Source organism: Indicator indicator, chromosome 12, assembly GCF_027791375.1.
Source record: "Indicator indicator isolate 239-I01 chromosome 12, UM_Iind_1.1, whole genome shotgun sequence".
NCBI classification, from domain to species: domain Eukaryota; kingdom Metazoa; phylum Chordata; class Aves; order Piciformes; family Indicatoridae; genus Indicator; species Indicator indicator.
In genome coordinates, this window is record NC_072021.1 from 16,870,351 (window position 1) to 16,885,437 (window position 15,087).

Below are 15,087 nucleotides of genomic sequence, written 5' to 3' on the forward strand. Positions count from 1 at the left end.
GAATGGAGATGGCTGCTACAAACCCCCAGTGTTGGACTTCTTAGGCTCACCCTGTCACTGTAGAGAAGTTTGCACTCTGTCCAGGGACTTGTGTTCCTGCAGAAATTTCTTATACACACACAAGTGTCCTTTATTACGTAGATCAGCAATTGAGTAAAATATAGGAGCAAAATATGGGATCATGCACTTTGTTTCATTACTCCTTTCTTTTTTAGCACTGGCTTTTAATTCGCCAGAGATAAATATAAGAAAGGAGATGAATCTTGGTGAGTTCATGCAAATATGTCACTCAGTAAGAGTACAATAGGTGTGAATATTCCTTTGGTCAAGTTCTGCACTAGATGAGTCACTGAAGTAATGATAGACTCTTGATTTGGAACAAAGGAAAATCTGCACATATTTAACATTAGAAAAACCTTTCTTATCTTTGGTCTTTTATGTTTCTTTTAAATTCTTTTGTATTCGTTCATTTTGATTACTGTATTATAGTTGTAAATAAAAGCAGAAAAGCTATTTCCATTCACTAGCCAACCATATAAGTATACTTCATAAAATATAATTTTTAAAAGCCTTTCAATGCTTTTATTGCAGTTGCATCACTTATAAAATGCATCTGTTTTTACACATTAATTTTACAATGCCTTGGAGAAAGACACATTTCTAAGTTAACATCTGGTTAATAGCTTGTCATGTTACAAATACTTGCAAATAACATGTTGCATCCTGATTTTTACACTGAGAAGTGAAGGAGGCAACTAATAAAACTGCCACAGATCTTCCAATTTGCAGTAGAATTCTTCAGTGCTCTAAAGTGATGCACAGATATTTTTGAGGCATTTTTGTTTTAATGCTGAAAGAACAACAAAAAACTGTCATTAGAGGAGGAAAATGTTAAAAACACAAAGTTAAATGATAGGGGTTTTTTTAATCCCTCAAAAATATTATGAGATAAAATAGCTATCTGATGAAAGATAGTTAACACTCTTGTGGAAATCTAAACCTTTTTGTTATACATTCATAATATGGTATGTAAAGGTATAAAGAGAAAATCTACTTACTGTAAGAGTAAGCAACTCTTTTGACTCTTTCACAGACATAACTTGCATTTTTCAAGAACCAGGAATAGTATTCAACACAGTACCTGCAGTGAGGAGAGTAGTAGCTTGTTGCCTTTCATAAGCACAGCTCTATGGATATCATACTGCTAATAATGAACACGGAAATAAAAAGCTGGAATGTGACCTCAAGGGTGCAATTAGATATTATTAGATATTAGATATTATTATTAGATATTTAGAAAAATTCAGCTCCGTTTTATTCACTTTGTTTGAATACTGGAAACCAGACCAGGCATTGATCAGTGCACTGAGGACCCATTTGGGTCTCAGCCAGTAGCCACAGACTGTTAAAAATAAGCATTGGTGATTGCAAATTGTCATTTTAAAAGAGCCCGATGGAGCGTTTGAAGAGAGAGAAACAAAGGCTGAGTTTTACCTCATGGATTCCTTCCTGGAATATCTTCTCTGACCAACACAGAGGCACAGCTGAAAAAACCTACACAGCTCCATCACACAGGGATTGATCTTTTGAACTGTAAGAGTGACAGGAGGTGAGGTCGCACGGGACTCTTTGAGGATCGCCTGTGGACACCCTAGGGAAAAATGCAACTTTGAACTTGCTGAAGTGTTTGTTCCACGGATTTTCCTTGCAAAAAAACTTATCTGAGCTATGAGAAATATGCAGATTAATAAGCTCATGTAGAGATCTTAAAATCAAAACTGATTGAGGCAGATAATTGAAAAGGAAACAGCACACAGCCTGGCATTTGCTTGTATGAAAGCACGAGTATTCTGTTAAATTGAGTATTATTTAGCATTATTAGTTAGTTACTTAAATCCACTTCTCTTTCATTTATCACAAATGTAAGGAACAACTCTAAAGATGCAATTTGTTATTGTTGCATCTTTAGGTGAAGGTTCAGTAGCCACAGAAGCATCAGTTTTCCACAGTGCAAAGCAAGACAAAGAACAGCACCGTACATTTATTGGGTTAGATATTTTATATTTACATGAGCTACTTTAATGAAAAATTCACTTCTACTTCCACGAATGTCCTTTGACCCACCTTCTAAACATGAATCCTAGATTAAATATGACTGAGCTACTAAACAAACAGCCTCTTGCCATCACTTCTCTCACCTTGTTAACAAATTAAACTTTATTCATGCAGAGGTTATGGCTTCCTCTCTATCTGTCTGTCAGTTTTTCCCTTCTTGCTTCTAGCGGTTTGAATAATCAACTAAACTCAGACCAGTTTTTAGGGATGGGTTAAGAACCTCTGGATAAATACATTCCTACAGATTTTATGAAAACTGACAAATAACTAAAGGAAAGAAGGGCAGCTTTTTCCTGCACTGAGAATAATTTCTTCATTTTACTACTTGTTTGCCAGAAACCAATTCGTTAATGAATGTTTTTTTCCTTCAAGAGATGACCACAAGAGTATTTAACTTAAGAAGAATGCAGGGAAATGATGTACCTGGGGAGGAAGTCCCTCTATCCCTCATTTGAGGCAACTAAAAGCAAAATATCTAGTTTATACTATTCATTGAAAAAGCAGCAAGAGATAAACATTTGCACATCAAACATTTCATCCCAACAGTAAATGCAGCTGTGCCCAACTGCAGAGAAAGCAATATTAAAAAACAGGAGATGGTAGCTTATAAAAAAAAATCCTGAATTGCTATTTGATTTCTCTGTGACAATTACAATGTCTCTTCAGATTCCCTTTCTGTTATAGAAAAGAGCATGAGGTGAAAACAGGGGAAATTGAGAAAAGGTAAGGGGAAATTGAAGCTTTTTCCAGGGCTTTTCATTATATTAAGAGAAAAACCTAACATTGTCTTCTAGAAACCATTATCTGTCACACCCCATATCACACCTTAGCTAACAGCTGCATTACAATAGGTCAGAATTGAAGGACTTGCTAGAAAATAAAAATGCAATTCTATAATTCTGTGAATATATACAGTATGCTAAAAGGCATAGTTAATCACAGGGCTCTAAGGAGGAGATGCTGTGTCACTGGGACACTTTGGGTCACTTCGGGCCACTTCAGTGAAGCCACCTGCCCTGCAGGGCATCACATCCAATTCTGAGCAGCTGCATGCACACCCATGTTGTCCCCTGCATAGAGCAATACTTCCACAGAATGTCTCCAGTGTGCCACCACTCTGGAAAGTGAGGGACAACATGCTGGGCCTCTGAAGAGATACCCAGGGACCAGGCTGTTAGAGGGCACATTTTGCATGATATGTCTGTCCCCCTCACGTGCATCTAGAGGAGCCTGAACGCAGAGAGAAGGTAGCTGCAGTATGATTGTCAACTGGCTTTTCTATTTGTGTAACTAGCAGCAGATTTGGCTGTGGGTAGATAAACTGCCTTACCTGCAGAGTATAATCCCCTCAGACAGTGTAATTGCATTTCCAGGTTCACATGTCCCACTTGCTTTATAGACTTGGGCCATCTTATGTCATGCGATAGGAGAGGTTACAGAGGTTAAATTTGGACTAATGAAGTTCTGTTGAAATAAGCTTGAGCTGTCTACTGCTGACAAGAAATTTAATAGAAAATGGCATTCATGGGCAGGAGGAAAATAAAGGCACTGCCAGCCTGAAAGAGATCGCTATGAAACTATTTCTCTTCTGCCAGTGCTTGCCCAAAGCAGCAGGTATCACAGAGGAGTATCAGGCAGATGCTTGCAGCTTTCAAACTCGAGGGCTAATCCAAAAGCCAGCTGTGTGTCAAAAAGCACTACACAAACTTCAGGCATAATTAGTCAGAGTTGGGCAAGAGTGAGTCCTATTTCTCCTCATCTTCTCAGCTTTGAAAAATGGCATGAGGCTTTGTCCACTTCACAGAATTTGACACAATTTTTTCTTCCCCACTTGATAGCAATTAAAAATGAATGATTTATGGCTTTAATAAGCATTCTTCATGTTAATAACTAAACATCAGAGCATGCAGCAATGCGGTTTGAACATAAGATATCCATGAAAAGGGATGTAAAAGTTGCTGTGAATAATTAAAACTTGCTAAAGGCCACACTCCAAGGAGTCTTAAAGCCTTCACCAAAGTGGGTACTTGCTATCCTGTCTAACAGGTGTAATTGCCTAAGTGCTTCACTCCAGCTTTGTGTTTTGCCAGCAGAAATTCAGCTTTATCTAAATGTAAATTGAATGACTGCAATTTCAATTAGAGTTCATCTATGTGGGAAAGAGAAATCAAATAAAGAATCTGAAAGTTAAACAAATTACTTGGTTTTCATGTTTGACAATCACTTCATTTTAAATGAATGCTGTGTTTACATAATGCTGTATTTATTTAATGCTGAAATTCTATTTCAATTAATGCTGTATTTAATTTTCTTTGGATTGGATAGTATACTCCCATTATACTGCTGAAATTAAAATTTCCAGTGTTCATAAGTTTGGGGTTTTTTTTAATCTCTTCTGTAATAAATTTCTACTGTGAAATGTAGGTTTTGTATTTAATTCATAAGTTCCTAGAGAATTGGATTGAAATTTTAAAAAATAGAAGTAGGCATTTATTTCAGGAGTTTATTTCTAAGAATTTCCTTTCCTATAAATTGAATCAGTCAAAAGAGGCCAGAAAATGGAGGAACCACAGATCTCTGTGCAGATATTTGCTCTTGTCTGTTTGAAATTACTATGTTACACTCATAGGCAGGTAAGTGACCAGTTCTTACTGCAGTAAACAGACTTCTCCTTTATTAACTCAATATCACATCTCTCTGACACTGAGATTAAATTTTGCCTTCAGCAAAAAGAAATGCTATGGCTACTGTGAATAATTAAGACTTAAAATCTCCCTTCCTGCATGGTTTAATACACACACTTGTGTATTTGATCAGCTGACATCCACTTTCGTGATTTAAGAAATTACTTCTTTATTAACTCAATATCACATCTCTCTGACACTGAGATTAAATTTTGCCTTCAGCAAAAAGAAATGCTATGGCTACTGTGAATAGTTAAGATTTAAAATCTCCCTCCCTGCATTGTTTAATACACACTCTTGTGTATTTGATCAGCTGACATCCACTTTTGTGATTTAAGAAATTACTTCTTGGCATAACACCTCAGTCTTCAGGGCATGGTGGATGCCCTTCATTGCTTTGCAGTCCCACTGTTTGATTTATTTCCCCAAATGTATGATTGATATATGCAGGAAAACAGCCTCTGGCATGGTTTCTGATAGAGAGGCACTTTGTGACTCCACTCCCTGACCTCACTGAAATCCATGTTTCCCAACTTTTCCAGAACAGGCTGGCACCTAGTTCTAGGTTCTCCAGTATCTGTAGTGTTGCACACCAAACAGCAACTGGGAAATGAACAAACACTATGGACTGGGCACACAAGTCTAGTCACACGCTCCAGCAACTTCCATTTGGCTGGCTGTTATGTAATCCTCAAGTAGAAGTCAGCCAAAGAAGACAAGACATGATGAGACCTTTGGGTTTGTGCCGAATTTTAATTGCCAGAACATATTACTCTGCTCCCAGAAAAGATAAGGAAGCTTAGTTCATCTCAAATTCTGCTTTTAACACCACCAACATTGTCAAGCAGTCAAACTGTATTCATATTATATGACATTGGTTTATTTTTTTCATGCAATAAATATATGTCTTGGGGCATGAGAGGAGGAAACCAGTACATCAATCTCTTTAAAGAGCAGTAAATTGAGAGAAAGATTAAAAAAAATATTTGCTTTCTTATCTCCATGATTCAAAAAGCTTCTTAACATCAAGAATTGCTCCTTGACTCAGCCACAGTGAGTCTTGCTCACTTGCTCCTGTTGCCAAACTTTGTTTTTCATGGTCAGCATTTTATCTCTGATAACAGTATTTATTTCTGAAAGTGGGTGCTCCAGTGAGTTGTATGCTCTCAACTGCCTTCTTTGCTAACAGACTGAGTTAAAAAAATTTTTTTTGCAGAAAAGAAAATGATGATAAGAAATCCAACATATGCTGATAAACTCAACTAACCTGAACAGGGCTGGCAGCTGTGAAAAACCTGGTCAGAATCAGCAAAAGCTACAAAAAGTAACAACACAGAATCCTGATCTTGGATTGCTGCTGCAGGCAGCAACAGCAAAATGAAAGGAAAAAGCAAATGATGCCAAAACTGTAGGATGCTACTGCTCAGCTACTATGTGACTATTCTCAGAGACAGAGAAATTGGAGATTTGTGAAAGAACCTTTCTGACTCAGGTATATTTACCTCCCCCTCAAAACCCCAAACCTTTACAGACAAAGTCTTGCTGGAATTCAGCAATGATCCAAAGGAAGTCCATATATAAAATACCATTAGAAATGGTGATATTAATAGGGAATCCAGGCCAGAACATGCACTTTAATACCAAAATGAAGACCTGAGGGTCTTTATGGAACCAGGGAGCTGGCTGCACCCCCAATGCTCTGAGTCATCTCCACTAGCAGAGGAGGACCATATGACTGCAGTTTCCCTTCTTGCAAAAACCTGCTAGTGATGATCAGCTTACCACTTTGCCTCTCCTGTTTTGACAGGCTGTCAGCAGCAGTTTAATATCAAAGCATCCACGTCAGCAGCATTCACATCAAAGACCCATGATTTCCTTTGACAATACCAGGGTGGTGCAGTTTATTTTGCCATGTTTCCTATTAATCCATCACAACCCATATAATCATTTCTTTTTGCTCTCCTTGCCTACCAGCCTTCAGAAATTGCAGACCTTTATTTCATCATATTGATTTTTTTTTCATGTATTTCCTACATGTCCAAACAGATCTTTGAAAAAGTATTATTTGACTGACATTTTAGTTGTTTATATTCCTCTGGTTTTATCTGCAGTATTAAGTCAAACAATACTGAAGATTCCAGAAACGTAGTCCTATATATTTGCACCACCCAGCATCTATGCTTCTCTTAGACAGCTGCCAAACAGTTGAGGGACAGATATGCAGAATTCCCTCTGGCAGTCCTCACCACCCAGCAAGAGTTGTGTTCCCACTCATTTGTAGTAGCAACAGAATCAGTTTCAGCAAGGAGACCAATAACAGTCTCTTGCCAGACTATCCCATGAGCTGTTAGTCCTATTACAGGTCTAAGCAGCCAAACTGGCATGACATAGTCTTAAACCCAGGAAATCCTGGAATGGAGCCACCTGCTTATTCTGAAAAAAAAAGTATTTTGTTATATATTGTTCACCTTTCTAGACTAGGACTGAATACAGTTATTGCCCCAGTGTCATGCCCTGTAGGATTTTCCACGCTGACCTTAGTGGTAGCTATTAAATTTATCTTCCTGAAAAGATTATGCTGCATCAAAGAGCAGGCAATTACAGTTCCTATCTGGAATTGGCACACAGATTTTACATGGATCCTAGGATCAACAGTCTGGATTTTTTTCTCCAGTATGAAATCATGAAAATATCAATGTGCTTTCCATATTAGTATCAGTGCTGGAACATGCACACCAACATATTCCTCAAACTGACTTCCTTAACCAGCTTGATAGGAAACACACAATCAGGGACTGTGCCATACATGCAGCTTCAGCTGTACTTTGTTTTACTGCAGCTGGTCAAGTGGCTTGGTTTCCACTGGGAGCAAGGACATTAGACCGAGAGTGGAAGGATCTCGACGGTACTGAAAATATCTACAAGATTTTGCCTAGTTTTAAGTGTCCCTGATGCCAGTACCTAGAGCTGAACTAGTTGTATTCAGTTCCCAAGACTTGAATTTGTAGCTGAGATTTATTCCAACTTGTAGCCCTGAGCGCTGCTCCTCCTTTGCAAACTTGGGCAGATGCACACATCCAGCATCCAAAGCAGGTGCTGGACTCTCCCAGAGTTCAGATTCCCCACCAGTCCAGTGGACAATCAAGTCCAGTTTTCCAAAGCATGTAATCTCTTACTAAATAATTATCTGTAAATATAATATTATTGCTAACATGAACAAAAGATACTTATGAGTGGAGTGGTGGCACATCAACTTATATCAACTCTTCATTTGTGGTGCTTAAGAGGAAGAAAACCTTCCTGAAAATTTAGTTGATAATGGTCCTTTTCTAGCTGAAGAGGAAGTTTGTAGTAAGGCAAATTCAAGGCAGTTTTGGAGATTTCGTGTGTCATGAATTGACTTAATATATTTATTTCAATAGGGAAATTTAATTAATGATATTTTAGCTTGTAATGAATGAAATCTTAGACTCTGCAATAATCAATCCATGTAAAAAAAAATTACACTGAATGTACATATTTTCATTCCATCAGCACAGTAGAATTTTTATTTTGCATATGTGATTGTGCATGATCCACAAACCTAGAAGCAGTCCCTTAGATATTTTGGATGTTTTACATACAGAAGATACCATATCAATTAAATGCACATTATTTCTGCATGCACACTGGTACACTTTCAAACACACTACTGGTTTTGCTGCACGAGGTGCAGCTACTTACGGGTAGCTGAATAAAGTTTCAGTGACACACCAGGCTTGTATGGCAGCAAAGGAAGTACTGAGGAAGACAAATCTAAAGGAGGAAAAAGAATGTAACTTGCCTTAATATCTTTTAAAAAAATATTGAAAGAGTAACACCAAAAAAAAAAAAAAGGGGAGCTGAATCATAGACCAGTAATAAACACTTCCATAGATACTGATGTATACATGCATTCTACATTTACAGCTATTTCTATAGATTTTACTTAACACTTCATAAATGTGCCAATTGACATACTTTGTTATTATCCCAGACCCATCTCACCTGGCTCTGTTTGCATCACTTTGCTGGTTTCTTGAGGAGACATTGTCTGCATCCAAAATGTGTCCATGGCAGCTATGGGAACAGAAAGACCCATGCTTCATGTCATCCAGGATATTTGTTATTATCAGTCTAGTGAGAGGAATTGTTATAGAGGAGACAGCTCAACAGCCAGAGTCCCTCACCCAGTATTTCCAGAGTCGTATAAAAATGCCAAGATGAAAAAGAAAGGATGAAAGCTGTACTTTGCTAGATGTTGAGGTGACTGAGGGCTAAGGAAATGCAGGATTTGAAGAAGATGTTTGCTGTAGACCAAGAGAAGCAGCTCTGTGTTGCTTTTCCACAGATCCTCTCACAAAATTTGGAGTTAATCTGTGTCAGAAGTGTCCATGAGAAGCAAGACTTAGGGGTTTGTTTTTTTTTTTTTTTTTCCAAAGCATATGAAACTACAGAATGGGCCCTATAGCTGGTGTTTTGGTTTTGTGTTATTTTTTTATTTGGGTTTTTTGTTGTTTGTTTTTTTTTTTTCCCTACAATAAAGAAATCAACTCTCTAGTGACCTAGAGTGGGTCTCCCTGTAGGGCCTCCCAGCCTCCACCTCAAAAGATGCATTTTCAGCTTTTGTCCAAACCAAAGGGGAAAGCAGTGTCACTCCTTGCCACACTCACTGGTGCTGTGCTGCAGGGCTGGTGACAGGGCTAAGCTCCTCCCAGCAGTTGGAGGGGGTACGGCTGTGCCTCGTGGTCTGGAATCATCCACGTGTGGTGATAGGAACCCCGATCCTTTTGCTCCAACAGTCTTTGGCCATGCTGAGAACCTCGTGGTGGGGATTTCCTCCCCTTTCTGGACAAGAGGGATCCTGGTAGCTGGAGAAGTAGGAGAGGCAAAGACAGCAGGAGGGCACCAGCAACATAGTGATGATGTTGGTGCCCCATGGCAGCAGTGAGCACATCGCACAAGCAGGCGTTAATATTTAAAACATGCCCTTGAAATCTCATCTACTTCTTGTGTGCTTCCCTGGCAGGTGAGTGGCTACCTCTCCATTTCATTAGAAATATGGAAACATGGAGAGCGTCAATAATATTTGAAACTGAGAACATTTTAATTTATAAGCTTTCATAAACAAAATAAGAAACTGAAATGTTCCAGCAAAGTGGTGGTGGTTGGTTTTCTGCAGAAATGATTGTTCATTTCCTAAAAGGCTTCACTGCAGTGGAAAGAAGTGGAAACGCTTGTCTGTGTGAAGGAGAGCAGGCAGGTACTGGAGGGTAGAAACTGGAATTTGGGAACTGATGACATTTTGAGGCAGGAATGACAGCTGGGGACAGAAGAAATAGAAAGGTTGATATGTGGTTAAGCAAATCAAGAGAGTTAACGAAAAGACAGCACACTGGCTAGGGGAAATGTAGAAATTTTGTTGTGGAAAGTTGCAGCTGCAGTGACAAGAAGGTATAAAGTCAAGGTCTGAATGGCTTTTGGCTTCTGCTACATGCAAGCGTGAAGCCTTGCAAAATAAGGCAGACTAGCACTTGTCTATCATGTAGCCCTGCAGTGAAGATAAGTGCATTGAAGTTTATGAAATGCCTGGGTACACACAACTGAATGTCAATCAAAGACAGAGAAAAAGGAAGAAAAAAAGGGCAATAAAATGGAGAGGAAATAGTTTTTAAAATAATGTGTATATATAATTTATTTTGAAACCAACAATCTTTTTTTTTTTCTTCTCTGCCTTTATAGAAAATTTCTTTTTGTAGTAAAAAGGATTTTCACATATTTTTTTCTGTCCTTCCCCTAGTCAGTGCATTACTGACCTAGATGATCTTCTGCTGTTTTGGGCAAGCTTCTTACTCTGTAATTGTAGTTCAACATCATAGTACTGTGCAGCAAAAAATCTATGCTCACTTGTGAAGACATTAATCAAGGAGAATATAAATTAGGTCTGACAATATTTGCTTACTTTTTGAAGTCCACACATGTTCTGTTGATGCATCCAGAGTTTTGTTTGAGTCTTCCTGCAATTTCACGACGCTTGAAAGAATTGAATCTAGATCTTTGAGGTACAAGAAGATAGGGTTAGAATGCTCACCATCCATCACATATTGTGTGATAAAAAGGAATTAAATTAAGTTCTGATCTAATAGCTTTCTAAATTAGTGCCATTTTCAGAAAAATGTCCTATTTTTTTTTTTTCCTAACAGCATCCTACAGCTTTCAGCATAGGTAATCTTCCCATTGCTTTCACTGTCTTCCTGTTTCAGTCAAGTGTTGAAAATAGTCTTGGGCAGCCATGAGAGGTAATCTGGAGTGCAGCTCAACCTGGGAAAGCAGTTTTGGGTGGAGGAGCCATGCAGAACACTTGCTGAATATATTCATCTCCTTTCTGAAGGCAGCTCTCATAAAGGCAGGAGGAAATGGATGCTGAGAGCTATGGAGTGTACCCACTTAGATTAAGAGCATCAGGGAACCTCCCCAGTCCAACACTGAATTCTGCAAAAGCTCTCATCCCAGTAAGTTTTGTTTGTTCCTCAACTAGAAGACCTTGTAGTTAGTAATTTAAAATTTTGAAATTTTTTCTTATATTTGTGATATTACGTAACACAAAATAATATAAAACATTCCAATGGAATGATAATATAAATGTGCATATTAGTAATAATAAAAATGTTAATTAATATTTTAAGAAATATTTCTACATTGTGAGGATGGAGTATTCATTGCAAGTGCTACTTGGATGTGGTTTTCATTGTTGTTCTTTTATTTTATTGCTGCTTCTTTTATTCTCCAGGATATGCTTACCCAGGTCAGATGATGTGTTGCTGGAAAACGTGTAATTAACAACAGGAGACGTTTCCAGCATTTCCCAAAAGTCAGACAGATTTCGCCCTGCAAATTGAAATGGAGAAATACAATTATGGAGAAAGGCTTGTTTTCTAGTATGTCATCTGTGAGAATAAGCAGGGCAATATTTTGAGGTGAAATGGTTTTAACATTTACCTGTCTGTCCTGTCATCACACAGATGTAGATACAATCAGAATCATTGCTCTGATGCACTGAAAGGCAAAAAATATGTAAACCAGATCATTGTTACCAGTTTTCATTATGACATTATCCTGAACAGTTGAAAACACAAACACAAAATGGTATGCAGCTACTGTAGCTGGCCAAATATTTTCCTTCTGATCTGACAAAAACCTTGAACCAGTTGCAAATAGAAATGCTGTTTCCAGGGGAAATACTTTTATCTAATTAAAATTCTAAATTTCAAGTATTTTTACATTTAAAAAAAAAATCTTCCAAAAATAAAGCCCATCATTATTATCTGGTAATCATAAGTCCCCCAAATAACAATATTTTATAATAATAGTTCACCAATTTGTCAAGCAAAACCTAGCTGCTCATAGAAACATGTATGCCTCGGTATTATGCATAGAAATGTTATGTATGTATCTTGATCCTCTAATGAGACTTTGTTTACAACTGCAGTCCATGCTTTGCAACAGAAATACTGCTTAGTAGGAGCAACAGGCTTTTAGGCATCTTTCTATGTTTGTTTCCATGCCAGGAGTAAGCCAGGCAAATGAGACAACAGTAAATGTTAAAAGGAAATGCAAACCTGAGAGAATAGAACTGGATTTGAAAATTTCTGTGAGATAGCTGGTGGAGTTTCCAATAATATCAACAAGTAAAGCTGTAAAATCTGGACAACAAAATAGAGAAATGTTATGATTGAGAACACAAATTCTATCATCTATGGTAAGTTAAAAAAAAAAATCCCTTTTATATAAGATCATAATTTGGGTATATATTTGTACGTGACAAGATTTACAATATTTTAAAGTTTAAAATGTTCCTGTTGAAGGAGATTGGACTTAAGAAGCCACTAGAATAATCTATAGAAGTATCTTCTCAAAGATGATATCCAAACTAATACCAAATGTGTGTTAAATGGAATTTATCTGTTCACATGAACAATTTGAAGTAACACTCTACTTAGTCTACTTAAATGTAGTAAGAGATCCAAAATCTGTAGCTTTTGCCTGCACTAACTTCTCATCTACCACGTAGGACCTTCCAGGAGGCATCTGATTGTCTCTTCTGAGGTCTCCTTCAAACATACCCATGTTGTTGTCAGCTCAAAAATGACTAACGGTGTGAGGCTACAACTTTTTCATAAAGGGCTATAGCAGTCACAGGGAGCAACAAACATGAACCCTGGGTTGCACCCTGGATTTTTACTACTTGGGAGGATTCTCTAATCATCAAGATATCATGAATTTGGGACAGAAAGATTAAAATGTCTCCATTTTCCTCCAAGGCATATTGAGTCTTCATGCAGTAAGGCTTGTGAGATACGTGTCTCCAGAAGAATCCATGAAAGCTTTTGTGGCTTGTATGGGGTCATCACAAGCATTTTAGAGCATATGGGTTCTGGCCCCCAGCTGTTGAGCTACCCTTGATAGCTTACATTAACCACACGTGGAATCTAAGCTCTCAGATCCATCCTGGAATGTTAAATACTATGAGATGAGGGGTGGGAATGAAGTTTATAGGTGAAAGATTTTCCACTCCATTAAACAGCTCTATGAAAATGTTGGTCCTGCTTTTTCACTCCTATTAAGCTCAGTGAAGTTACTGGAGTCTACTGGTGCAGAGAAGCCTTTGTTCATCTCTGTGGGTTATCTCAGGAGAGGGAAAAAGGCCTAAGACACTGTATCAGGCATTGCCAGATTGTTTCTCCTGTGCTGCCTTTTTTTTTTTTGTATTCCAAATAGGAAAGGGAGGTCTTTCCACTAGAGAAACTGTGCTGGACACCTGAATGATGGTTCCTTCCCAGACTGTCTGGCTGAGTGCAGCCCTCTAGGGCTGAGTTCATTGAGTCTCCCTCAAACTTTAGATCTTCCACTCGTCATGAGTTATGGCTGCTGACCTCAGTATGGCAATGCTACTCATAAGGATGAAGTCAGCAGAATTCAGGCTACAGCTTTCAGCTCCAAAGAACATAACTCAAGCACATAAAATTGCCAACTTCTTTTGTGTACCAACCTGTCAAGTCATTTGTCACATTGTTCAAACAGTAGCAGTAATGCATAGGGAACTTGCCAGGGTCAACATTTTTCACGTTAGAAACTGTAGGGAGAGAGACAGAGAAAAATCAGTGTCTGGGTGCACAGGGAGTGTGAGAGAAACTGCTCCTGCATGGAGCAAAGTGCTGAGGCACTCACTGTTATAAATGGTGACTGACACTTTGTGGAAGGCAAAGGAGCTGTAAGATGTGACACTCAGCAAAGAGAAGAGTGTTTTGGTACCTGCAGAAACACATGCCCTTGTAATTAGTGGTTGGAACAAATTATGAGAACAGCATGTTTTGACTCTGCTAATTTAATTTCTGAAAGACTCCTAAGGTGCCTGAGACTCAATTTTGTTTCTCGTTTCCACTGAGGGAAGAATCATTTGTATTGCTTCTTCCTTTCTTTTTATTTTATTTTTTTTTTTACTTTTTTAAAATTCAAACCTACACTGGATTATAAAGTGCTTTCTGAAGGCATCTCAGAAGTAATTATATTGTGTCTATATAGAAACACACACTAATTTCTAAATTCTTGGGAGCACACAGCTATCTGCATTATAAATCCACAGGGCTCACGTGCTCCTAGGATCAATTCCGGAGCAGGTGCCCTGCATTTATGGCTCCTGCTGCTGCTGCTGCTGCTGCTGCTGCTGTTGGCCCTTTGTCTCAGTGACTGCCAGGCTGACACCCTGCATGACCTGCCCTGCCCTGTCCCATTACCTTTGAGGGCTGTGTGGAGCATACTGTTCACCAGCTCTGTCAGGTTAATAGCAGCCAGATCCAGGGACTTTGCTGGTAGCTCTGGAAAAAAGAAGGGCACTCTGAGGAGCTGGCTATGTGAGCATGCATAGGGAAATGGCCATTAAACCCCTTATAGAAACACAGAATTACAGAATCATTAAGTCTGGATAAGACCTCTAAGGTCATCAAGTGCAACACTTCTTATGTACTGCAAAAATCTTCCAGAATGGGAAAAGTAAAATGAGGAGTTATGTATTGGAGTGCACTGAAAAGCCTGTGCTGGGAAAATAAAGATGCCAGGAGTGCAGTGAGAAGCCTGAAAACAGAAAACTCAAGTGGGCAGTGAAATGGTAGGCTAAGATTTAGGTCAGGCTTTATGTCCCCTAGTCCCTTGAGCTTGCCCTGAGCACAGGCTGCTGGGGAGCAGAGACAGGCCCAGTGGCTTTGTGCCCTCT

At 38.6% G+C, this 15,087-nt stretch overlaps 1 protein-coding gene across 1 annotated transcript; it reads right to left on the minus strand.

Annotated features, from left to right (window-relative positions):
* Window positions 1-1,050: 1,050 nt before the first annotated feature.
* On the minus strand, window positions 1,051-14,633 carry HHLA1 (HERV-H LTR-associating 1). Its single transcript, XM_054385614.1, has 12 exons — window positions 14,612-14,633; window positions 14,046-14,129; window positions 13,867-13,950; window positions 12,437-12,520; window positions 11,817-11,873; window positions 11,619-11,705; window positions 10,780-10,872; window positions 9,491-9,688; window positions 8,826-8,897; window positions 8,523-8,594; window positions 1,495-1,651; window positions 1,051-1,141 (listed from the first exon to the last, which is right to left on the minus strand). Exons 1-12 carry the CDS (start codon window positions 14,631-14,633, stop codon window positions 1,051-1,053), a joined length of 1,101 nt encoding a protein of 366 aa, XP_054241589.1.
* Window positions 14,634-15,087: the final 454 nt, after the last annotated feature.